Source organism: Callorhinus ursinus, unplaced genomic scaffold (assembly GCF_003265705.2).
Source record: "Callorhinus ursinus isolate GAN/ISIS: 27379988/994484 unplaced genomic scaffold, GSC_fseal_2.0 scaffold4, whole genome shotgun sequence".
NCBI lineage: Eukaryota > Metazoa > Chordata > Mammalia > Carnivora > Otariidae > Callorhinus > Callorhinus ursinus.
Genome location: NW_027397066.1, coordinates 116672999 through 116699766, shown reverse-complemented (window position 1 = coordinate 116699766; position 26768 = coordinate 116672999). Strand labels below are relative to the sequence as shown.

Sequence of the window (26768 nt, the reverse complement as noted above, 5' to 3'; positions counted from 1 at the left end):
TGCCACTCCCCCTGCTTGTGCTCTCTCTCTCTCTCTCTGCCAAATAAATAAATAAAATCTTTTTAAAAAAATAAAAGTGATTTGGTAGGACCAGAGTTAGCATGGGGCTCGGGTGGGGGCAGTCAGCAGACGGGGCTGGAGAGCTAGGTCATGAAGCGTGCCCCGCGAAGGACTCTACGACTCTTACCCAGCATGAAGCTTTCGGGGGAGGGCTGAGGAGCACAAGCATCATTAGAAAGGTCGGTCTCGTGACCGGGTGGCTGGAGTGTGTATGGGACGGCAACAAGAAGGGAAAATGCAAGGCAGCGAGGAGACTAGCAGGGTGACCCGAAGAGAAGTGTTGATGACCTGGACCAAGGAAACTGCCAGACAGGAGGCTATGAAGGAAGTAAACCTACCAGACTATCTAGTGGGTTAGACAGGAAGAATGGGAGGGGAAAGGACAAGTCTGGGATGACTCCCTGGCTCAGAAACCAGGCTAGCAAGATGGTAGCACCATTTTTAGAGGCATGAGTTTGAGGCTGGACGGAGGTAACATTTCATTCTGGTTCCACTGTGAGTACTGCTTGCTGTGAATTTGAATCTGCTTTCAAGCTGCTGATGGTGGGAGCTATACTGGCACGAGATTTAGTCATACATTCATATCAGGCCCTGCAAAGCTAGAGCGCCTGCCCCTGGAAAAGACCTTAGGGAGAAGGTGGATGTTTCCTTAAGGAATTGTTCTTACTCTGGTTCTCAAGAATACTGTGTGCTAATATTCCTCATAACAACTGTTCACCTGTGCCAAGCAGTAGGACACTGACCCAGTCCGGAGCAAAAAGCTGCAGAGGCAGGAGCAATGTGCGGTCAGCAAAAAGCTGTTCGTGCTGGTAAGAGCCTAAACCAGCTTCACACAACCAAAGTGCTAAGACACATCCCAGTCATTTCCAGAAATAATGTATTACCAGCTAGAATGTATACACTGGCTTCCCCAAGGCAGATTCCCTCTGAGGTTGAAGTCAGCTGGTACTTCAGGGTCCACTGAAGGTTCAGGCTGGGAGTCCTTTGCTCCGAGGTGGAGTTCATGGGATATTCTATGAGAATGTAGGGGGCCAACTTTCTAAGGCCTTCCTTTTCTCGCCAGCCATATGTGATTCTGTTTTACCTGGACCAACATACTTCTGGCTTTAGTTTCTATGTCTTGGGGGGCCTAGTAAACATCTTCTCCAGACTGGAGGTCCATTTCATTCAACACCATGGTAGACTTTAAAAGCGAATAACCATTGATCCATACATATCACAGTTTTCAAAATCGTCAACTTTTTTCATGGTTAGGGGGGAGTTACTTTTAAAACATACTACACAACTTAATAAATTGGGATGAGAAGAGTCAAAGTAGCATTCTGCAAACAACCTACAATGCTCCAGTGCTCTGCCCAAAGTAGCTATTTTCTTCTACTATGTGCAGCTTTCCTAAGGAATTATGGAGACGCTTGAGGCGACTTTCCATTTCTCATTCTCACCCTTAACGTCTCCTCTCCCCGGACTGCTGAGGGTGTTCTTTCATAAGTTCTGCCAAGCTAAAATTTGACTTCAAACTTGGAAAACATGGTCTCCACCACCCTTGGACCCCCCCCACCACCACCACCACCAGCGTCCATTAAATAAATTAAATTGGAAATTATGGAGTTAAGAGTTTTGGGGGGTTGTTTGTTTCTGTTTGAACTATTGCCCTATCCTGACTCACCACCTAAAACTGAGACAACCAGAAATTTCGGTGGAACTTCCTAGCTTCCAGTAGTTTCATCAGCAGGACCACCCACCCTCTCTGTGTCACGTGCGTTGATGTTCATCTAATACTGACATGCAAAAGCTCACGCTCCCTCTTTTTTTTTTTTTTTTTTTTTGCTATTAGAATAAACCGTCTTTGGGAACCAAAAAAGTAATCTGAAACCCTGAATCAAATCCACTGCAATAGTAACAGAGCAGTAGACCCTCACTTGGTTGGTTGCCCTTATTGCTGGCATAGTTATCTTTGATCCAAGATGCTAAGGAGTGTGAGGTCCACGCCAAATAACAAAAGCAGGCTTTGTCCAGTGTCGGTCCGGGCGTTTTTCCTTCCCAGAGCCTGCAGGTGTTATCCTGGCTTAAGGCTGTTGAAATATGGAACAGCAAACCAGCTGTCATTCCTAAGAATTGGTGCTGGCCAGCTGGTCCAGCCAACTACAGGAATAAAGACATGCCTTTTCACTCTGATACACAGGGGCTTCGCCTCTGAGCAGACAGCTGAAGAATCTCAGGTGACAGCCCCCGGGAATAGTGTTTGTGGCATTCAGTGCCCTGAAGAGGCAGGGCAGGAGACATCTGTTGTCAGCATGCTGATGAGGAGAAGCAAAGACTGACCATGCCTATTTGCAGGGCTTTGGGTAGGGGAAGAGAAACAGAGGGAAAAGCTTGGGTGACTACATGCTATAAATGAATCTTATTTGCAGCATCTTCCATTGTAGTCATTAGGAAGGAAACACCCAGAATCATAATTGCACTGGGGCTGTTGGTCATTTTAAAAAATGGAATCCAAAGTGTAATACAGAGGCCCTTGTGTATTCCTGATGTGAGCGTAAATAGGTTAAATCTTTCCAGAGGGCAGTTTGGGAATATGTTCCAAAACAGGAGTCTTAAAAATATTCATGCTCTTTGGCGCAGAACTCCTACTTGTAGGCAGTTATTCAAAGGAAGTAATCAGAGACACGCACAAAGGTTTATGTACAAGACAGCTCATTTCAGTGTGACTTAAATGGTAAAAAATTGAAAATGGCTTTAATGTCCAGCAATAGACAACTGGTTAAATAAATACCACATCCATAGCATGGCATAATATGATCCTTATTTTAGTTGACTGAGGACTTTGGAAGAATTAACCAAGTGATTCCCATTTTGTGGTAATGATTACCAGTGACTTTGTTTTCCTGTTTTATATTTTTCTTTGTTGCCTAAACTTTCCATAGTGGATAAATTTATAATCAAAAAGAAAAACAATTTTAAGGAACTATAAGAGCATGTTTACATTTCTAAATTTAAAAGCCATCCATAATTCAGCACCCTAATACAACTTTGTTTTGCATATTTATGTTTTCCGCATTATACACTTGTTTAAGTTTTAACACAGTTGTAGTCATAAGGCATATGCGATTTTCCATTCTGCTGTTCAACTAACATTATAGCTCCATGTTATACATCGTCTATAATTTCATATTCATAACTTTATAACATTACCACATATTAATATCCAACACACAGTAGGTAACACCAAGTCTGCCTTGGGTGAAGAGGGTTCTCATTAAGTCCCACCCCTTGCCCCCACCCTAGGCCCTGAATAGAATTAATCATTCACTTGTCTGCGTCTTGCTCATTGCATAATTCTTTGTTTCCATATTTGTCTGCCTTCTGACGCAGGAGTTACTTTCGGGCAGAGCCCCGTGCCTGGCACATACATAATGTTTGCTCAGTAAAGGTACACCTGTGAACGGAAAGAGAGGTGGACCAACGGACAGACAGAAGAAGTGAACAGGGCTAGGATTTGATGATTTAGTATCTATTTGGCTTGAGTAGCCTCACAAACTCATTCATTCCAGCCTCAGCCTCAGTGAAGTGCGCAGGTAAGGAACATAAAAGTTCTGTAGTTGCTCTAACACATTTGTTTTCCCCTCTAATCATTCTGTTAAACCATATTTTATCTTCCCAGCAAGGGTTCTCAAGGCCTGTTTATAATAGCTCTGTTACCAGCTTCTAAAACTCGTCTTTCGCTTTTGGGTCAGGACTTTTCCCATTTTGCATTTGTCACGTTCCTTTCCAAATTTGGATCAATATCCATAAGCGTGGAAGTGCTCCTAGCAAAAATAATTAAGGAAACAAAAAAGAATAGAACAAAGAAAGGAAGGCGGCTTACTGGGCACTGAGTTTCTGTTTGGGATGATGAAAAAGTTCTAGAAAGAGATAATGTGGTGGTTGCCCCGGGAATGTACTTAAAGCCACTGAACTGTACCTTTAAGAGTGATGAAAATTATTACGTGTTATGTATATTTTGCCACAATAAGAAAGGCAACTAGAACAAGGAGGGAAAGAGAAAGGAAAGGAAAATAGATATTGAGTCACGTGGCGCCCACTCTTTCTATAAATCTGGTTTCTATTAGCTGAGCCCTTTCCCAAACAAGATTCGAGACTGCAGTAAGTCTTTTTGAAGACAGGAAGAATAAATTCCTCAGGTTTGTATTGTATCCTATTATCTTGACCCAGCAGATAGGTCCAAAAAAATCACCCCGCTGCAGAACCTTTGCCTCCCTGTCTTCTTTCTTCCTCTTCGCTCTTCCTGTTGTCACCACAAGGAAGCGTCCAATGACCAGAAGCATTAGCAGCCTGAAGAACTCCGGTTATAAATGTAGAGGGTCCTTTTTTTTTTTTTCCTTAAAATCATTGCCTGCCCCCAGCTTTTCTTCTTCTAGAATCAATCTAAAATCCTTTTGGTGGTAATCCTGTGTTTCTTTGAGTGGCCCTGTTCCTTCTTATCTACACACAGGCTCTCTCGGAAAAAATATGTGCAATGCTACATGGTAAAGATATTTTTTTTAACGATCATTTAGGAAAATGCAAAAGGTTTTGTGTCAAGTCTTGCTCTGAATGAAGTTAGGAGAGGGAAGCCTCAGCTGCCCAGGCTTCTGGTGACTTGCAGCCCCTTTCTCCAGCTGTTCCTCTCTTGGTTCCCAGAAAAGAGACCAAGGATAGGTTGTCATCACTCACCCCTTTTCTGATGGGGGCCTGTGAGCACAGAGACAGCCAGGCCAGGTCCAGGGTAGATATGGCCCGTAGGCAGAGGAGTGACCACCACCCTGGTCTCACCAGCTGCACAAGTAAGTGCCTAGGCCCAGGCCTGCGCCCACATAACCAACAGGCCGAAGTACCATATCTCACTGATTCCGAGATGCACAAATTTACATCTCTGAAATCAGGATGCGTCTTACAGCCAATGGCATGCCACAGTTGAGTGGGAGCTTTCTTCTTTCTTTCTAGAAGTACATCATGTATGCCTTAAAATGTATGAATCTTACGCTTGATGAAATACGATATATGGGGAGAACCTAAAGATAGCCATCTGCAACATTTTGTAGAAATCTTTGCAATCCCTACCTGCAAGGAAAGTTAGAATTTGAATCCCTGAGTCACACTGCAAGGGAGAAGATAAGTCTATTTCAGAGTCAGGCTGGTAATTTCTGCTGCCGGGCCCAGACCACAGTAGTAATAAATGCAGTGCAAGCCCCCTTATGCATGGGGCTCCATGGAGGGCTCTGCTTGAATGCGTACCTTTCTTTATGAAAGGGGCTATATTGTAACCTTGCATGCAGACACTGCGAGAAGTAAGAATGGTTTCTTTGTGGATTGGAGGTCAAAGATGTCAATGTAACGCTGTGACCCGCTGTGGGCAAAACTGCGACCCGGGCTGGGTTTATATCAGTGTCTTCTCCTTCCCTCCCGCAAGGCACAAGCCTCCCTAAGGTCCACCAAGCCTGCCCCATCCTGTATGCCACCACTTAGAACCTAGGCACTCTCTAGGATGAGGGGCAATGTGGGCTCTAACCACCCCAAGTAATATGTTAAGTATCATAGCAATCTCCGAGAAAACCTAAACCCAAATGTGAATATATGTTACATTGCGACAGACACTGGAGAGAGTTTTTAAGAGGCATTTTGTTATCTGGCAAAGCATACCTATGGGTAACTCCCCACGCCACCTGCACTGGAGACTCATCTTTTGCCTACTCTGCGTGTCCGATCCAGAGTTAGAGCCTGAAGACCTGTGCTGGATTCCAGGTCTAAAAGTCTTTAACATGGGGAGGAGCAATTGGATCGCTGGAGAAGGTTCACCAGCTGTCCCACACGGGGGGAGACGCCCCCACTCCTACCACCCGCAGATGGATGACCATTTTCAACTAGGGCTGAACTCAGAAACTTGAAAGTAGAACAGAAACCGTTCTTCCCAAACCTCGCCCCCACCCCCATTAGAGAAGGAGTGGGGTGGGGTGGGGGGTGGCTAGTAACTGATGAAACTTGAGGATGGGACATGCTAGGTGAAAATGTATCACCAACTTTTGAAATTCAAAATACAGTGGTCTTAGACCGTTTCTAAATGTAAAAAGAGGTGAGCTTGAACCTGAGGCGAGCCTAACTAGCTCTTTAAATGTGTTTTTTTCTCAGCCGCACAGGGGAGACTTCTGCGTTGAGGTCAGACCCAGGAACAATGGAGGAGGGAAGGCCTCTGTGTCAGGTTTCATCACGTGACGTGATATGGTTTAGATACAGCACCATCGCTAACTCTCAGATTCAAAGAGGATTTAAGGCTTAATATCGCCAAGGGGCAAAGGGGGAGAAAACCCAAACCTGCCCCCAAAGGCCGTTTCTAGAGTCCGTCTGGTTTGCATTTAGTACAGAGTCAGCAAATGTTGGACAGTCTGCAGAAGGAGGACCAGTGACCCACCACTTGGAAGGCCTCCCCTTCCCTCCGAACAATGATTTTATTGGAGATGGAGAGTGACCCACAGGAGAGCATCTGTCTTAAGGTTCTAAAGCTTCTAGTGCCACCCAGGAAGGGGCTGAGAAATTGTCAGCCTCCTTCCCCCTGCTTAGGTAGCTATGGGAGGCACCTGAGAAATCTTAACCTTGCCTTCCCCTTCACCTAGCCTTGAAATAGCATGTGGGCTATCAACGACCTTATCTTGGGGGACTGGCATTCTCACCGATGAATTCCAAAGCATTCTGCCATTCAGAGTTTCTTGCGTTTTTCACGGCTATGTTTGGCATCCTTATTGGTACTTCAGGGTACAGTCAAATTCACTGTCACTCTGGTGACATGACTAATCCATCCATATTAATGAAATGATAACTGTTCCCCTGCCATCTCTTTTCCTTTTCTTAGGCTGACTTCAGATAAAATGATTCCCACTTTGAAGGCGCGGGTGGTGATTTTTCTTATTCAGTTCCACCTTGGGGTGGGCCTCTGTGTCAGGCTTCATCACGTGACGTGATATGGTTTAGTCCCATGGCTAATATGGCTTTGTCCCCCCACAAAGATAATGGAGCAGTGGTCATGCAAAATAACTGTAAGATAATTACTGTGTTGCTCAGAACTCCGTATTTTCCATCCGGGGAGCGAGAGCTCCTGTTCGGTCCCACACTTGAGTGGCACCCTCGCCCAATTAGCACCACTGCTGCGGGCCTGTGACTTGCATGGGAAAGCAGAATTTGTCCAGCAGTGTTCATGCAAATTGCGCGACACCAGTGTGGACTCCGTGCCACTGTCCTTTTCACGTGTTCTGACAGACTCGTGACTTCCCAAATGTCTCTGATCAGTGGCCCCCCTTTGACAAGTACCAGAGCTCATAAGCCAGAGGAAACGGCTCCCGTTGCTATGAGGGTTATGTCTGTGGTGAGCTTTACGAGCTGTTCCTGCGGCTGCATTTTGCCTCACAAAACAATCTGATTTTCACTCAGATCTGTGAGAAAACAGATTAGGGGGGAAATGTATGCAGATATCTCTGTTAATGCCACAAAAGCTATCACTTGGCCCCTTGGTGCTTAAGTAGCCATTTCTCATAGGGAAAACTTTTTTAGTACTTTAGCATGAATGTATGTTTTATGTTTTAAAAATCTGCATTCATGCAAAAAAAAACTGAAAAGCGAAAGTGTTAGGACAAATATGAACTTCACCCTTATTCTGTATAATCAGGGCATATAATATCTTTGTAAATGTAGTAACTATATATTCATAATCCATCCTTTGTTTTTCCTCAATTTGAAGAAATTCCCGATCTTTCCTGAGGAAGAAAATGTTTGTTCCATTGGGGCCCTGTTTAGGACAGCAGGACTGTTCTCTGTTGAGGGTTTGGAGGGCCTGGATAGGGAGGGGGAGGTGACCTCTGGCTCTTCGAGGGTTCGAGCAGCCGCAAATCATGCCCCCAGTCTGCTGGCCAGTGATGCAGGATCAGAAATGGTGTGCGCACAAAGGGAGACCCCCAAGAGAGGCTGTCTTCTGAGGCCAGCCAAACAAAGCTGGGGTGAGTTTAGCAGGCTTTGAGAATGGCTGCCTACGGAATAGCTGGTCAGGTTTTTCCCTACCCTCACAAGCCAAAACCTCAGGAGCAGGCACCTGAGATTGTTCAACGTTCCAAAGCTGCATTCAGACTGAAAGAGAAATAAGAAATTTCACTGCAATAGCATCTCTGTTCTTTACCTCCGCGCCGAACATCTAGACAGTAGAAAGTAGTGCTTCGGATAAGAAGGTCTCCAAGCCAAACGTCATCCTGCGCTGGGGGGCAGGGATGGAGGTGCTTGCCAGCCAGGGTCTGTCCTTGGACTTGCCTCAGCCTGATTCTTCTGCAGCAGCATCCTGCTTCCTCAGTTCCAACCATTTCCATTTACGTATTTTGCCCTCCCCTCTCCCCAGTCCTGGTTTTGCTGTTCAGAAGCAGATATCCTTTCCCCCCGACGGTTTTGACCTGACTTCCATCCCTCCCAGTTTCTAGCTCCTCCTCCTGGTACTCAAGTCCTTGGTACTGTTCTGAGGGGTGGGCCTCTTTCTTCGGAGCCCATAAAAGGAAAGTGGTAAGGATCAAGTCACAGGGTGACCGGCACTGGAAACTCGCACCTCGTAGGTGTCTCTTCTTGGGGTCCAAGTGCCCTAAACCTCACTTCCCGAGGACGTGCTTCTCCGTTAGCTCCCCGGACAGCAAACATCAAGGATGGAAGCACTCTTCCAGAGAGCCTCTGAGTGGGGGGAAGCCAGTGTCCCACAGGCCCCTGTTGCTGGGAGTCTTTTCTGCCATTCCTAATCCAGAGGCCATCACCCGTGCGTGGGCATTCTGCTGCTCTTTATAGGTATCAGTAATGATGTCGTATGTGCAAGAAATAAGGATCATGCAGGATGTCTAAAAGGTCCTGCCCCCAAAATTCATTCTCTTAAGGGATATACAAACACTGGAAGGAAAAATCCTTGTCTGAGAGGGGAGGGAGTTGCCCTGTGCTCTGTACCCTCTCCCCCATGTCCCCCCAAAACTCCCAAATTACATTTGCTTTCTCCACGGCACAGAAGTGTGGATTAAGTTGTAAGGGTTTAAGTGGATTTTTTTTCCTGAACCTGCTAACTTCTTTCAGGTTGTCAGGGGCCTAGGAAATACGTGATTTAAGGATTGATTTCCCTGCACAGTGGAGGGCAGGGCCTTCCTCTATTCTTGCCCCTTCGCTTCTCCCCAGAACATAGGCTGAACCGGCTGAGGGCTACACAGACTCAGTTGGCCCAGAAGCTACTGCTGCTAGCCTTGGGCCGCTGAGTAAAATGGGCGGCGGGCGGCCCAGAATTCCTTTGGATGAACCGAGACAAGAGCTGTCCTAGGCCAGGACAGCAGACGCCAACCTCCCCCCTCCTACCCCCACTTTCCCTGGGCCTTTTATTACCTTCACTTGGTCAAAGGAGGAAAGCAATCTGTCTCTCTTCTGCTTGTTTAATAAAAGAAAACATAATCATAGTTTGACACATTACTTTTGGTGGATGCACAGAAAGAATATCCTCGATTAGAAAGGGAGAGAGGAGGAGGGGGTGGGGAGGCAAAGGGAAAACAAATTGGCTGCCTGCAGAGGTCCGGTGTCAGACGTCAGAAGAATCTTGTTCCTTCAGACGCTGTGGGAAAGACCATGGTAACGAGGGGCCCAGAGAGCAAGAGAGACAGATGGGGAGATTTGCAGCCCCTCCCTCAGATTAAAGACAGAACAAATAGGTGAAGCAATCCATTTTCCAGAGCCCGGTGGTAATTTCAGAGTGCTGTGGACCAGAGTATCTGCTTCCCCTCCGTGTTGTCTCCATAAGGGATAGGAAGATTTTCAAAGAGAAGATTTTTTTATTCGTTCAGAGAAGACACCTAGTTTCCCAGTCGCTGATAAAAAACATGCTTTCACCTGGAACCGCCAAACGTATCCTTCAGTCATGAATTTTTAGTGGCCTGACTGGTTTTGTAGTAATTAACTGTTTTGTTAGAAGTTATTTTCACTATCATCTCCAGTTTAGATTTTAAACATCGGTGTTATAATTGCAACATTAACTGTCTTAAGAAACTGTATCACACAAACAAGATACAGCATGAAGCCCGAGAGAGATTTTGTTTTTAAAATCCACTATTGAATGTAAACCCAGGAGATCCGTAGGTATCACTCTTGTTATGAATTCCACTTGTCATTTTTAAGCCCCTGTAACCGGGGACCATCTAACGTTCATTATTCCTCGTCAGGCCTTCTCGAAAAGAGTTAAGTAAAACGCTTCGCAGGAAGTAGAAAGTTGGGAGAACAAGTGAAGGAAGGAACAGAAATGAGAAGGTTTCTTCTTCACAAAGCAGTTTGGGTCCTATTTCCTGTTACTGTCTGGCATCTTCTCCTCAGCCCCAAAAGATATTGTTAGGGCTTGGAAAATACTCAAGGCATACGCCTACTGTCCTACTCAGGTTCAAAGCCAGGTGGTGTACTGTAGTCACATTTAAATAAATTCTGTTGTGAAAATTGAGGGAGGACAAAGAAAACTGGAGTCACTCATGCTCAAGCCCAATTTTTAGATGGGGATCGCATTCTTGGGCCAGATTTCCAGTAGCCACGTGAGGGCAGAGTGAGAATAACACAGCCGTGAGCGGGAGGAGGTGAGAACCAGTGGGTGGGAGCGTGACCCCAGACACTGCATATGGTGAAGAGTGTGAATTCCTCCTCTTGCCGAAATGCACCTTGCAGTTTGTGTGACGCGTCACTCCTCAGTTCCCACAGTCAGTCACCAAGTCTCGGCCACCTTCCCCTCACCTCCTGGGTGGATTACTCCAATGGCTGCCTCTCAACCCAGCGCCCCTACTTTTCTCCTTTCTGATCCAGCCCCATTCTGATCCCTGCTTTACCTGACCCCAGCTTAATCTTATGAAAGTAATGCTTTGATCGTTTTATCCCCTTTAAGGAGACTGCTGTGGCTCCCCTCTGTTGGTTGGGTGGCATGTCTGTGACTGCATTCAGACCTGTCCATGGCCAGACCACCCAGCGCAGCTTCTCTCCCACACACCCCAGTGCACACCCCAGCTTGGAGCCTGGGCACAGCCGCCTCCCTCCCACTAGTGACTGCTCCTTCCTTCTCCTCCGCTCACTCAAATCCAAACCTACTTCCATCGAGGCTCCTGGTCACGTGTGCCTGTGTCCATGAAGCTCTTGCCAAGCAGAACCAGAGAATTTTAGGGCAGGTGGGACCTTAGAGATCACCTGGGCAGGTGTCCTCACTTTATAAGGGGGACTGCTAAAGCTCAGAGATGTTCAGTGACTTGCCCCAGGTCATCCAATCCCTAGAACCCTATGTGTCCTCCGTCCCACCCTCTTTTGCCATGTAACTGTGACCATCCCAGGTCTGACCAGGCTGGTTTTATGGAAATCCTATGGAACCAGAGCACATGGCACAGGCTCACCTTTGATGAGCTGGGATCATTTTCCAGCTTTTCAACGAAGGGAAACCTTGTCTCTCCCCTGGGACTTCAGCATCCCACAGGACCAGGCCATGGCGGCCCTTCTCTTAGATTCCAACCACAACACCTGCCATTGTGCGGGGTGCCGGAGGCCCTTGGGAGTTCCTAGAGTAATCAAAGCATTTTTATAGCAGGATGTTACGTTGGATTGAAAGAAAACTTCAGTGGAAATGTATACATAATGTCCTAGTACTCAGATTTCAGGTGGACAGTCTGTGGTGTGGGCTTATTTTCAAGGTGATGGATGCTTTTTCGCCATGGAGCGGTAGTACCTTACCATCCAGAAAATCAAAGCAAACTTGTAAACACAACCCATAGCCATGGATTTTTATATTCTATTATGCAAGTTCAGTTGTCACTTGCTTGCTTCGTTTTGTTTATTTGTTTGCTTGCTTGTTTTACCGGGGGCCAAGTATTCTCTAAGAACCACTGAAACTGAAAATGGCGTTACGGGTGTGCAGTACATACAGCTTCCAGGGGGGGTGTAAGTCTCCACGTTCTCAGACCAGGTCCCTGAGCTTACATGGGGTTAGCACCCTTGGCAGTACATTTTACTGACCTAGGGACCCTTTCTTATCAGAGTCCTTCAGCAGAAAGTGAATCAGAATATTCCAGACCTTTCTAGGTTCCCACCTAGGATGTGTGTGCATCTGCCTTCAGGATATACTTGGGCTGTCCCCAAGAAGCCTCTGGGGAGGCACTGAGAGTGAGTGGGACCCTGCTGCAGCTCCAGATGTTTCCATGGCAATGCTGGCTGGGCTCTGAGGCACAGGGATGGCCCCTCCATGTCGTGAGATAGCCCCCAGTGCCCTGTGCATGGGCATCGACTCCCTGGGGGCTTATGTTTACTAACTGATGAGAACTCAGTGACTCCTTCTTTCCTTGGAAATTCTCTATGACTACACCTAAAAAGGAATGAAAGATAGGCCCTGTCAACCTTTTTTACATGCTCCTAAATATGAATTAAGAGGTAGTGTTCACTGGGGCCTATACAGAAAGTAATCTTCAGTAAAAATTAAGTCCTGAGACCCTAAGGTAAATAAAGAAGGGAATCTCTCATGTACTGGCTTTTCCTGTGTGTCACGTAATGGGAACCTGAGACAGACTTGCAGTTCAATTTAGAGGTTCATCCCCCACCTCCCCACTCCTCAGCAGGTGTCCAGCCTTTTATATGTATCCTCAGCTTCCAGAACAGGTTGGGTCGACTTGGGAGGGATTTCATCATGGCTGATCGAGAAATTGTCTATTCTTAAGTTGGGGGAGGATAAAGAGATGAAGCACAAAGGAGAAAGGAATCAGTTGGACCACGGTCAAGGAAACTAAATATGCATATTAGGGAAATGGCCAAAGGTAAGGAAGACCAGAAATATGATCCTTCATGCTGGGGAAGCTTTCACAGTTTGATAAATCCCCTGAGCAGCAGGTTGGCTCTCCCTTTCCTACTCCGGCATTAATCACCCGACCCTACTGTTCTGATTTTGACCTCCTACGAGCAGTCAACCTGGAGAAAAGTGGCAGTCGGGAAAGCTCTTGGAGGAGGCGTTGCTTGGCGAGGGGGGGGTGCGGGCATCACGTGCATGTGGTAAGGGGGCTCACCCAGCTCTGGAAAGCACAGAGGAGGAGAAGATTCAGTCAGCTAGCTAGAGGAAGAAGAGCCCAAGAAACTTTGGGGAAAGGGGGAGGGGATGGGCACCTGAGGTGATATTATGATAAGGAGGTCAGACTTGGCCTTAGCTTCTGACAGCAAGGAATGGGAAACAGTGATCTATCCCAGATGGTTAAGCAGAAATGCTGATGCTTTGAGCAGGAATAAATGGCAAAAGATAATGCGCACATAACCTCCATCTTAAAAAGCCTATATGCTGTTGTCAACATGAGTGGATTTATTCCTCACTAAAATGAAAGTTTCACATAAACTTCACCATCATCCTAGGGTCTGAGTCCATTATTTAGCTCTCAACTTAGTTTTTATCCTAAGCAAAAGGGTATTTTCCTTGATAAGGCTAAGGAGCTGATCTGACCATTAAGAAAGAAGAAAATAGGAGCTGAAAATATCGGCCCTACTTCAAGCTTCTAATTTCCTCATTATTAATATTGGTGCTAATGAGAGCAAACATTTATGAGCACTTGCTGTATGCCAGGTGCTGTTGAATCATGCTACCTGAGTGAAGTTCTGCTAAAATGAGTGAAAAGTTTAAGATCTATAGAGGATGATTTCGAATTGTTTCCAGATTCCGTTATCCAGGATACTGCAAGTGTGCAGCAGGAGTCTGGAGCTGTGCGTACTGCAGCGCAGGTGAAATCAAAGAGAATCTTTGGGGCCCACGTTTCTTCTAAGACGATTTTTATCCCACTTTGTCCCCAACTCTTCTCAAGGTTAACAGAAGATCCTGGCCACTTCTGTTTCTTTGAGTCACCAGATATATTTACAAAACGAAGAAATGCCAATAGGGTTAAAAAAATATGTAATATAATATTTTTATTTTTTAAAAATAGTGTGGTGTTCTACCATTCACAGGATAAACACAGGACTTAAAAAGAATATTAATTCATAATGGATTTAGAACAGTATGATCTGGTAACAGGGTACAACTTAAAAGCATAAAATAGAACTTATCTTCCACTTCTGTCAGGGTTTCTCAGTGACCCTATGTAAAACCTTGTGTGAAGAATACAGCTAACAATCTCAACTGGAGGATCATTGAGGACATAAGATCCAGGGTCCAAAGACCACCCCCAACCCACCTGCCCATAAGCCCTCCTTGACCCCATGGGAGCCCTTCTTCTAGACTTGCTTCCTCTGAGAAACTGGTTCTCAGCCAAAATATCTAAGTATGTGATGGACCAACCCCAGATCTCTAAATGTTACTCCCTTTTTTCCTACTTTCTCATTCCCCCCACCCAAAGTCCCGGCCTCCTCCAACTCCACAACTGCCGGCCTGGTTTCTGCTCGAAGGAGTGTGGCAAGGCCAGCCCTCCTCCCAGAGCCTCGGGGTGATCACACCTGGTTTGCCCACAGACAGGTTCAGCAGTCCGAAAACACGCCAAACAGGCTGACCAGACAAACCGTCCCTGTGTCCTGGAGCAGGGAGAGCAGAGCGCCAGGCGCAGGCAGCTTTGCAGAAGGGGCTGCGCCCAGGCACTCAGAGCTGGTGTCCCTCCATCACCCTCCCAAGGCTGCCCAGAGGGTGGAGGAAGTACCCACCTCTGCTCACAGCGCGCCCCCCAGCTCAGAGCTTTCTTTCCCTTCCTCCTGTCTTGTAGTGGTTGCAGCAGAAAGCTCCATTTGGCAGCGTGGTAGTGCTCTTGTCTATAAACGGAAACATTGGCCTGTCTCCCAGTATAACACAAGATAGGCCTCTGCATCAGTTATGCAATCTCTGCTGTGATGACTTCATCAGAAAGTGGGGGAGGCAATAAAAGAGAAAGGTACAGTTGGGGGGGTAACAGTAGCTCAAGAGAAAGACACTTCCCAGCAGCTCCGCTGAAGACAGCTGAGGCTCCTTCCTCCCCCTCTCTATTTTTAAATCCAGGGAAGAAAGGCAGCGAACACTGGGTAAAAAAAAAAAAAAAAAAAAAAAACCCTAATTCCTGCAGCAGCTGTCAAACCACTTGCAGCCCATGTGTCCTTCAGGCCACTTGGATGCGGGCAGATGCTGTGCGGTGGCGGGTCTGGCCGCCCCTGGGGCTGGGGTCTTCTTACAGCCCCCTGCGGAGAAGACAAGGCGTAAAGGCCAACGGTGGCTTTTCACTGGTCTCTCAAGTTCGAGATAGGGCTGGTTGTGGCCACGCTCTGGAGAAAAACCACAGAGAGCAGGGTGGTGCAGGACAGATAGGCTCGTCCCGGTGAATCGGCGAATTTTCGGAAGACAGTGAGTGCCGGTCAGGGCCTTCCCTGGGACGTGGGAGTGTTCTGTGGAAGCAGTGAAAAGCTGGCCCAGTTGCTGAGCCTGTAGCTAAACCCAGTTGGTTCGTGTTCATGCCATGTCCAGGTCTCGAGAGGAGAACTGCAGCTTAAGGATGTCTGCAGCACACCGCACAGCATAAGGTGGGCTCAGGTGGAGATAGTCCCGGGCCCAGACACAGCCAGGGCTGCTCTTGAACTCACGACATCCCATCCACGGCTGTTTAGACGAAGTATGCTTAATGAAGGGCGCGGGGGGGGGTTATGGTTTAATGAATCCTCTAAATGTTGACCATTGAGGCTGCTTTTAATTTTTGCTACTCTAAATCCTTCAAGCTATTCGAGATCAATCTTTGTACAAAGCTATGACTATTTCCGTGAGATGAGTCCTTAGAAATGGCATTTCAGGGCATGATGTATTCAAGTCTCTGATCACTCTGTCCCTCTACTCTGGAAGCCATTCCCCTCCCACCGCTTGAGCCACTCTGAGACCTCACTTCTTCTGATAAGCCTTCAGTCCCCGCCCCAGGCCTCTGTCTTCATCCGAACTTTGGAATCCTTGAAAACAAGAAAATAGGCCCGTTTTCTTTCCCTTTTCTTTGTGTCTTTCTTCTCTTTTTTGATAACTTAAAGACTTTCTTTTTTAGAGCATGTTTTAAAAAATAATATTTATTCAGGGGCACCCGGGCAGTTCAGTTGGTTAAGCGTCTGCCTTTGGCTCAGGTCATGATCCCAGGGTCCTGGGATCGAGCCCCACGTCGGGCTCCCTGCTCAGCGGGGAGCCTGCTTCTCCCTCTCCCTCTGCCTGCCGCTCTGCCTATCTGTGCTCTCTCTCTAGGTTTCTGTCAAATAAATAAAGTCTTTAAAAATAATAATATTTATTCAAAGTAATATTTTCATAATAGAAAATCTGAAAGGGCATACAAATAAAAATCACTTATAATCCTTGTCTAACATTATTCTGTGAGTACTGTTTTAGAAACTGCTTTTTCCCCCCTTCTTCACTATATATTGTAAGCTGTTCTCTGTGTGATTAGACAATCTAAGAAGGCATGATTTTTATTGGCTGCCTAGTATTCATGGTATGGATGTACCGATTGCTCCTATTGCGCACTAATGAACTTTTAACCAATTTAGAGTTGCTTTAATCACAACAAAGGGATCAAAAGGGCTCTATAATTTACATCAAAGGCAGAGGAAAAACATAACTCTCAAAGTTGTGTTTCCATTGGAGGGACCTATGGTGACTATGTTCAAAGCAGTGATAAGGACAAATGGTATTTTTGTTGTTCTTACCCCCACGTAAGTCCTTGAAAGTCTGACCTTCCTATCATTGATGCATCTAGTCTTGCTCTGGACTGCCAAATTTAACCCTTTCTTTCATCTTCACTGGAGGATCCTTCCTGTAGCTTGGAGAAGCCATCCACTGTAGGGCCATCTTTTTTTTTTTCTCCTCTCCAGTCATACATGATACTGGTTTAGGCTATAATTCATCACCACCAATTTAGTCAGTTCAGTTCAGCAAATATTTACTCTGTTGCAACTATGGACCTCGCTCCCTGCTGTATGCTGGAAGACTCATACAGAACCTACAGGCCTGGCAGATACATTGCCGTAAGGATGTCATTCCTCCAGAAAAGTGTAACTTGCAAGCATGTGGAAGGCTGGAACTTTCTACTCTCCTGTGTTACTTAGAAACAGTGGTACAATCACGCATGTAACATTACCACGACCATGGTAAGTATATTATTGTATACAGAGGGGAAAGCTGGAAGAAATACAAAAACACATCAAAATATTAACATGGTTGCCTCTGAGCGTTTAAAATGAATATTGCTTTTCTTGTTCCTTACACTTTTAGGCAACGTTTCAAATATTCCCCAAGATGGGGGGGAGGGGGAATCAGCAACGCATGTATTTTTTAAATAGTTAAATGGATAGAAACTCCATTCTGTTCATTGAGAACCTGGAAAGAAAGCCAAGTTTAAAGTCTAAGTCCTCATTGTTTTAGGAGCTAAGCGAGAAACAGAAACACAGCTCTTTCCTCACCCTGACTTTGTAGGGCTGCATGATCAAGAGGTTAAAACTGTAAGAGTAATAGCAGCAAGCTATTTGTTATGTTGTCCGGAGGGCCAGCTGCTGGGCCTATGATGGAACTGTGTTTCTACCCAGGCCTGGTGGGTTCCTCCAGTGTAAACTGCTCCTTCTTTGAGGTTGAACAATGAACTTTGCTGAACCCATTTCGCAGGCTTACCACTGGGCCTCAAGTCACTGCTGTTTCAGTGATAAGCTTCCTAAATTGTAAACTGCCTCAAAACTCAATTGTCATGGGGACACAACCATCACAGATCATAAAACAAACCTTTTTATCCAACCTTCTTCAATAATGTGCAGAAACAGAGGGTTGTATACGGGATGGGCCCTGTTGGGGCTTTGCTGTGAATTTATAGTAAGCAACTCTTCAGATCCGCTGTGAAAAATTGTTCTGGACAAGGACAAAGAAAGTCTGTAAAAGAAGTCACCATCCTGAAACCAAGTGTCTGCCCTGACACTTGATCGACTTCAAAGAGAATTCTAAGGTTTTATTTTATTTTGTTTCTTCCTTCCACTTACGGTTGAATGGTCTAATCTTATGCCCTTTCTTTAAATGTCAAAGTTGATACCACAAAGTCATCCTAATTTTGGGTATCAGGCAACATATAAAAAATGATGCATATTTTTGTGCTCTTTCAGCTTCATTCTTTGATCCCTGTAGAGATTCTACCTTTTTATTCTATGCCCATTCCTCTCTCCTCCCCACCCCCTTCCCACTTCTCTTTACTCTTGGGTGGTCTGCTCAATTTAGACCAGATGCATGTTATGGTCAATGGAAAGTGAGAATCCCAAAGACACCACCACCAGCTGTGGGTCATCAGACAAGTTTCTTAACCTCTCAGAGACTTGGGGGTTTTTTTAATCAACAAAAATGTGTTTAATTATGCAGGCGAACGCATCCGGTAGGTGCCCCATAATTATAACTTGTCTTCTTCCATTGTTGCTTCTGGTCTTCTCCATGTTTGAAGAACCTTTTCCAACAGAGGGAACTCTCCTCAAAGCTTTCCATAGTTCTATCTCCTATCAGACCAGGAGATGGGAAGTCCAGTGATGTTTATGCTTCCTGCCTGAGCAAGGGAGTTCAGTGGCCTCACCCTTTCCTCAATCTTGGCTGCTGCTCAGCACCCCCACCCCCTCCAGGGGTACTGGCCTTCCTGGAAGAATCATGGCCATGGGCTCCTTTCAGAATTCTTGGGTTTGCATTGCCAGAGCAGCCCTCTGAAAATTTAAGAGTTTTGTTCCAAATGCTGAAGAATTTGAAATAAAAGCCTAAGCAAAACCTGACTTGCTTTTTTGAAGGTGCAAGATTTGCAATCTAAATCAGGGCCCAGAGAGCTCAGATGCCCCAGGTTGCAGTCAGTGCCGGAAACTAGTACTATTTGCCCCACTCAAACTGTGGGGCATCGTAATTACCTGGAGGGCTCCCAGAGGTTCTGAATCAGTAGGCCAGGGGGTGGAGCCTGAAAATTTGTATTTCTAATAAGCTCCCAGGTGCTGCTGATCCTGGAACCCCACTTTCAGAACCTCTGACTGAATTTAGCCCATTATTGTTCCTGAACTGCCCAAACTGGAAGGGGGGGGAGGTGTGAGCACCTTCTTAACCATTTTCTTTCCGTAACTCTTTCGCCTCCAAAGTTTCCGTTGGTCGGTCAAGAAAGGAGTTTTATGACTACGATCTTCATTTGAGGAGGTGGGGACTGAAATCTAAAGGTCAGTTGGCTTCCCAGAGTCTCAGAATGCCGGTTCACCACCCTGAGCCTCTGGGAGTCACAGCCAGACGCGTCCATCAGGCTGCAGTGGGTGTCGGATTTATCCTGTGCTGCCCTCTGACAGAGAACTGCTGAACTCTTTCCCACCAAGAGTGATGCTCTGCGTGAAACGTTAGCTTCCGCCTTTGAAAAGACTTCCTTCTTCTGAAACTTAAAACTTGAATAGTATCTTTGCAGGAGAAAGCCTCTGGATGCTGGTGATTGGTTGGACATAGGAGCCTCTTGATGTATAGAATCTAGGCAAAATTCCGTTTGGGCTGGAGGTTGATTTTTTTAATTACTTGATCCAGTTCAGTGTGTGTGAAAAGCATAGATTTGTTTTCTGGGACATCCATTTTATTATTCTTACTTTTTCCTACATGAACAACCCTCCTCTCTGCTCGGTAGCCCTAAGTACCCATTTCCTTCCTGGCCCCGGGCACGCACGGTGTGCCGGGGACCCGGGAAATGCGTCCCCGGAGCGCGCCCGGCTCACCCGCTCAGCAGCAGCGCGCGCCGGCCGAAGACCTCCGCGGCCCCCGGGCGACTCGCCCGCGCCCGGGACTGCCTCGTCTGTTTCTTTGTTAGAGACGCCTGCGCTGAGAGGCATCTTCGGGCCTGCCGCCCCACTCCTGAGTTCTTAGAGCCCCCTAAGGACTTGTAAGCATATAGGATCGAGTCAAGAGGCTAAATTACGCCCCAGGGGACTTTTTAAGTAAAATCCTAAATTTCATTTAGGCTGTTCGTAGGCCATGTGATTGCAAAGACTCTGAGCCGAGGCCTCCCTCAGCGCCGCCCTCCGCGCCGGCTTTGTGCAGCCGGGGCTGCGGGGAACTCTGCCCCTCTCGGAGGGTCAGCCCCGGGGGCTGGTGTACGCCGCTCGCCCTCCCCGCTCCGGGCGCCACCGCCCCCCGCCATCTCCTCCCGCTCCCAGCCCTTCCGTTTCCTTCCCCGGCCTCCCCACCCCGACCTGAAATCTCCCCCCCCGCGGGGGGGGAGGAGAGACGGAAATAAGAAACCGGGTGGGGGTTCGGGGGGGGGGGGGGGAGATAACCCCAGAGATACACGGCAAGGGAGAGAGAACTCATTTTGTGTAAAGAGGGCCTCGATTCACCAGGGAATTCCTGGATTGTCTCAGGCTGTCGTGTGTGATGTCCATCACGCCGTGCGAACACCATCTGCTCGGTATTATGCTCTCAGTTGCCAGGCTACCTGCTGTACGCAGTAACACTTGACTGCCTGGCTCCACGTTCGCAGCGTCCGCCCAGACGCGCGGGGCGGGGGCCGGGGGTGGGGGGGAGGAACAGGAGTCATGATTAAGCCATCTGCGGGGGGGGGGGGGGGGGCGCCGCGCGGGCGGAGCTGGCTCTGCAAGCCGGAGCGCCGGGCTGACACCACCATCTGCTGGGGCAGGGGGAGAACAGCAGCTGCTCCTTGTTCCTCCGACGAGGGACCGCCTGGAAAAGGCTGCACCCCGGGGCCTCCTCGAGCCCACCCCCCCAGTTCTCCCCCAAGTCCCGGCACCCCTGCCTCGTCTCCGCCGGCAGCCTTTTGGGAGCCCCCTCCCCGGAGCCGGCACTCTTTTGGTTCGCCGCCAGCCACCCCGGCCCCTCTCACCCAAACACTACGCTTGTTCTTGAAAACACTTAAGAGAAATAAAGCTTCGCTACGCACAGGTTTATAAATAAACAGCTGGCTGCTCTTGGGAGATATTTTTACCACAGCTGTTTTTTTGAAGTAGGAAACTGCCTCTTTGGAGGAGGTAGGGAGTTTTTTACACCTCCTACCTCTCTCCAGCCCTTAGAAAATTGCCAAGATCTTTTCCCTGGAGAAGAAGCTATGTAAAATGGGTTCATTGGTTTTGATTTTTGCCCCCCCTCCTTTTATTTTACTGAAGAGTGAGAAGGTGTGGGGAGTAATGAGGGTCTGTGTAGCCAGTTGCCTTTCTGAGGGGAAGCTACCGAGAAGGCAAGGGAGGTCCTTGGGCAGGGGGCGGGGTGGAGAAAGAGCCAGTAATTAAAACTAAAAATACTGCATCATTTGTCTTCAAGGCATTATATTTCTCTGACGAAAGCTCAGCCTGGCTTTCTCTAATTGCACACGCAGTGTGTGTCCTCCTTAGAAACAAGAGCGGTGGCTTGAAATCCTGAAATTCTACAGACTCTTGCTCATTAAGCCCCCTTACACTGGAGGTTAAAAGCTGCCATGTAATATGAAACAGTTAATGGCCTCAGCCAGCTCCATTTGTAAGGCAAGTCACTTGGTGCGCTTCACACTGCAATACACACTTGAGGCTGGGGCTCTAGGTGTCACTCACCTGCTACTGAATGTATTAGAGTTTGTTGGGAAAGTCCTAAAGGCGTATCAACTTAGATTCACGGATGTTTCATCTGGAAGGCAAGCCTTTAAAATGCACATAGCCCTCCTGTCCCTAGGTCTTCAGGGAAACCCCAAGCAAAACCTTTGGGAGGGAGTCATTTGGAGAAATGCATAATCCTGGGGAGTACTAACCTACCTGTCTCTTTGGGAAGTCGTCCCCCCCTCCCCTCCGTGCTTTTGAAGTATTTCTTTCCCACCAAGAAGAGAGGGGCCCAAAGTGGCGGGATGTATCTACATCACCATCTCATTTGCCCCTCCCTTACTTTCCAGGGTGGAGAAAAGGCTAGGAGAGCAACACAGGACTACTTACCACTTCTGGGCATGTGCCCCAGCTACACAGGGCTGGTCACACAGGACAAGAATATCTCAAAGTGCCCAAAGATAAACCGCACCAGCCCAGCCCCCTCAGAAAACTAGCTGAAGCAAACTTAAGTTCCCTTGGGTCTCATTTTTTTTTCCTAACTTTCTCCTCCTCATCAAAACTGGAAAATATTAAATATACTGAAATACACAGGAGGAAAAAAAAACCTGTATTCTGTATTTTTGCTGATTGGTTAACTGTTTATTGAGTCCGTTTGTTATTTTTTTTTAAGATTTTATTTATTTATTTATTCATGAGAGCCAGAGAGAGAGAGAGAGAGAGAGAGGCAGAGGGAGAAGCAGGCTCCCCGCAGAGCAGGGAGCCCGATGAGGGACTCGATCCCAGGACCCTGGGATCATGACCTGAGCCGAAGGCAGACGCTTAACGACTGAGCCACCCAGGCGCCCCAGGTCCGTTTGTTAAAGTGTTAGTCCATCAGCCATTTGTTTCTAAAGGTGGCAAGAAGCAGCTTTATCCCATTGGAAGGAAGGGCTTGGAAACAGAAAGCAAATCCTGGGGGATGGGAGAGACGATGCCTGTGGGGTCAGGCCTAAAGGAAACTTTGTGGTAGCATAAAGGTTCCTGGCATTTTTTAGTATAAGTTCTTTTTCACATAAATATTTCACAGCTGTCTACCTAATAATTGTCACACAAAGACAAAAAGGGTTTTGCAACAACACTCACATTTGAAAAGTAGAACACAATACACTTACGGGAGACACACTATATATTTAGTCTACAAGCAATTCTTAGGTGTACCTTGGGCGCCACCAACCCGCAGTCTGGGAAGGGCCTGGGCTAGTGGAAGGAATACTAAATTTAGACTCAAGATCAGTGTTCCAATTCTGCTATTTTCGATTCTTCCATGGGCTACGTGTGACCTGGGCTACTGCACTAACTCCCCAGGACTTCCTGGCCTCTTGTTCCCAGGCCGAGAGGAGTAATGGTTTTTTGTTCGTTTTGCTTGTGTCGTTTGTCGGTGGAGGGAGGGAAGAAGAGCAGCTGAAGATGCGGTTGAGGTATCTCACCGCTGGAAGGAGAAGCAGGAGTGACTCAGCACCACAAAACAGAGGGAAGGTCCACGAGCCCAGGCTGGGGGGAATGAGATCCAGGACTGTGTCTCTAGGAGAGCCAGAGATCAAACTCAACTGTATGTTTTGAGAGGACAGTGCCAGCCTGATTGACTAAAAGAGGTAGCAAAGGAGAAGTAGGAAAAAATACTAAAATCCAGTTTGACTGGATACAAAAATATTTAAATAACTATAGAGTTATTCATACTCATTTCTTAACGACTTCGACTTCATGTTGGTACCTCAGCCTAGGACTGGGTATGTCTCTACATGCGTGCCCATTTAATTTGTGTTCATCTCAGACATGAGGTCCTCTGTGGTCAGATTAATTACTTGAAACTTGAATGAGTTAAAAAGAATATTTCTGCAGAATATTCAGCCAATACTTGCCATGACCACGTGTGCTTAGCGGACGAACAAGAAAGGAACTATCTAGAAGCCGAATCTTATGATCACCTACCAACTCTTCCCATCAGCGATTTTCCTGGCCAGCACCATCTGGGTGTTACGGGCTTCCCCTCTGGGCACATTCTCCAAGTAGTCACTAGATTCTGTGGGTAGTTTTCCACCACTTTACTTCCTACTCCCTTAAGAACCAATCCTTCTCTGTCTGTCAAATAAATAAAATCTTTAAAAAAAAAAAAAAAGAACCAGTCCTTAAAAATTGCCATCATTTGACTGAGACAATTGTAGAATCAAAGACCCAAATCAACCCCCACATTATAAACTGTCCCAGACATAGGAGGCTTGGTTCTATTTTTAAAGATGTCGGGAGATTACGTAGCTTTGTTCGGTGTAACACATTTCCAGTTCTCACCATCAACAACTCCCACTAGCAGGATTTTTCTTTTTACGTATAGCAAAGCTGTCCAATGTTGCAAATTAATTAGAATTCCATTGAATCATAGATCTATTGCTTAATAAATTCCAGAATTCTTCCGTAAAGGTCTCTCCTACTAGCTAAGAAGGAGTCCGTTTAGGCCAGGTGGGCAGTAAAGGTTAAGAGGTTTAAGGTCCAGCCTGAGGGTCTTCATCCCTTTCCTTTGGAGAAATGCAGAATGTTAGCGGATTACCTGGCCTTTGTCCCTTAATCAGCCCCATCCAAAACAGACTGGACTTGGTCTCAGATGTCCCAGCGCCATCCTCTATTACTGATCCCCTGTACCTCTCCAGTTCCACCGTGGTAAGGCCAGATTTGAGGATTACTGGGTTGTTTCTGTGGAATAGAATGTGTGCCACTCAGGACCCCTTGGGTCCACGGAGAGCCTTGGCTCTCTGCCCCATGCTTCCTTTCAGATATGAAATCTGTGCATTCTCTCGTCTTCCTGTCTTCCCAGGAGCAACACCCAGTTGGACTCCCCCGGACCACAGGCCCCATGCAGTCCTCAGTGCCGCCAGGCTCGGGCGGCATGGTGTCAGGGGCCAGTCCCGCGGGCCCCGGCTTCCTCGGCAGCCAGCCCCAGGCAGCCATCATGAAGCAGATGCTCATTGACCAGCGGGCCCAGCTGATGGAGCAGCAGAAGCAACAGTTCCTGCGGGAGCAGAGGCAGCAGCAACAACAACAGCAGATTCTGGCCGAGCAGGTAACATGATTCATTTATTCAGCAAGCATTTATTTATTCAGGGCCTGGTATCTGCCAGAGAGTTCCAGTTCATGTCCTTTGTCAAGAGAGTCACAGTCTAGCATTTCCCGGGATCACAGAAGAACCCGCAGAATTTAGACCTTTCAATTAGTTAGGCTTTTTCTTAGAATGAATGAGTTTGTTTTTAAAAGACAGCCTTCAGCCCTCAATTTGAAGGCCCGTTTGCCAGAGACATTTCTTCGATTCAAGCCTGACTCCTTTTCTTCTGGTTTCTGGTGCAGGAGTCTTTGCCATCTGTATGGGGGTTGGGAGGCTGTCTCACATTCTTCATAGACGCTAATATTTCTAGCATGAAGAGAAAAAGAAAATAACTCAGAGAACTTTATTTCTTGAAGGAAAATGTCAGGAGGAGGGATTGAGGAGAATTCTACAGAATTGGTCATGAACAATGGGACAGGAACAATAGAAGAATAATAGGGCCCACAGAACTACCTGGAAAGCTGAACTCAGGGTCACAGGAAGGGTGCAAACTTAAGAAAATTCCCAACAGCTTTAAAACAGCTCAAGAAATCTTTGAGTTAAAGGAAGGCCTAACACAAATAAAGCCTTACCTTAGGCATCTTTGTCCACCCTTGCCATATAATTCCTCCAGCTTTGAAAGAAAGCCTTCCCTGAGAGCTGCTTCTGTAGGTTTCAGTGTGTTCTATTTTTCAAGACGCCCATGCCTGATTCAGTATTATCCCGGGAAAGGCCTGAGGCCTTCCATCAGAGATCTCTAGCTGGCTCCTGTGGGATCTGCACAGGGCAGCTGTCTCTGATTATAGGAGGTAGGTGCGAGGTTGTCCTATGAGGCTTAGAGCCCAGCGGAGCTCTGCCTGACAGTTCCCCTTCCAGAATGTTCCTAATACAATCAGAATTTTGGAAATTTATCAAGCATCCTTCAACACACACACACACACACACACACACACACACACACACACACACACACGATACTTGTGTGGGATGCAGACATGTTGAGGTCCCTACTAAGAGCAGCGGTTCAGAGTAACACCAGTCATCCCCCAAATAGAAAAAGTATACTGTTGAGCACAGTTCACTTATGTTCCCTTCTTTGCTTTTGTTCCTGAGCAGCTGTGTAACTGTCTCCCTTTCTACCAAGGTCAGTCAGCCGCCTGGCAGCTCTTGTACAAACAAACCTCTATCCCTCTCACCCTGCATAAGGTGTGTGACAAGGAACCATGCTAATATCTCTCAGGCAATGATAAATGGAGCTGCCGAGGGCAAGCTGGGCTGTGTAAATCCTCTCCTCAGCCAATTCCAGGAAGTTTGGCCTTTGATGTGTGTGCCATGACCCCAGGCACAAATAGGAGCCGGGGTAACCAGGCCGAAGGCTGCTATGCCAGCCAGCAGTGTCCCACTCGGCGAGGGCAGCCACACCTCAGGGAACAAGGAGGGAAGCAGAAGAGTGGAAGAAGAGCTGCCACAGGAGCATGCCCAGACGAGGCGCCGAGAGAACAGGGCAGCCCTCAGAACCCAGCACTCACAGAAATACAGGGCCCGTTGGAAAAGATGGGGAAAGGGGTGTAGTTCCTTAGCAAGTTGTGGAAACCGAGTCATGGAGAGGGACCCGGGAAAGAACAGTTTTACTCGGACTCAAAATGTGGCCCATCTTTTGCCTGTGGTGTGATTTTGGAAAAACCTCTCACCCCCTTCTCGTCATCTGCCAGGTTAGGTTTAATAATCCGCCAGCCTTTCTCCTGTAGCTGCTCGAAGGATCACATGGAATCATGCGTGTAGAATTCTTTGGAACTGTACACGTGTGGGGGGGGACCTGTCACGTGGCCCTGGTGTCACGGAATGTGGTGTGAGAGCAGCAGCCACGGGTGCGAGCCCTGCCGTGGGACTAGCCCAGAAGTGAGGTGAGGAGCATGCCCGGGAACAAGTCAGCGCCGCATCTTGCCTGTGCCCCGAGACAGAGCTGATGGGCGCAGGCTCACGAGGGGTCACAGGTGGTGACCTGTCAGCTTTGCGTCTCGAGAATGAATACTGCCATGTCAATGCCAAGCTG

At 47.2% G+C, this 26768-nt stretch overlaps 1 protein-coding gene across 1 annotated transcript in view; it reads left to right on the top strand.

The window, feature by feature from the left end:
• MAML3 (mastermind like transcriptional coactivator 3) overlaps positions 1 to 26768 on the top strand; it is a 331561-nt gene that overhangs the window by 293888 nt on the left and 10905 nt on the right. The window contains exon 3 of the mRNA XM_073892281.1: positions 24452 to 24697. Within this exon, the coding sequence (XP_073748382.1) occupies positions 24452 to 24697 (246 nt within the window). The remainder of the gene's footprint in view (positions 1 to 24451; positions 24698 to 26768) is intronic.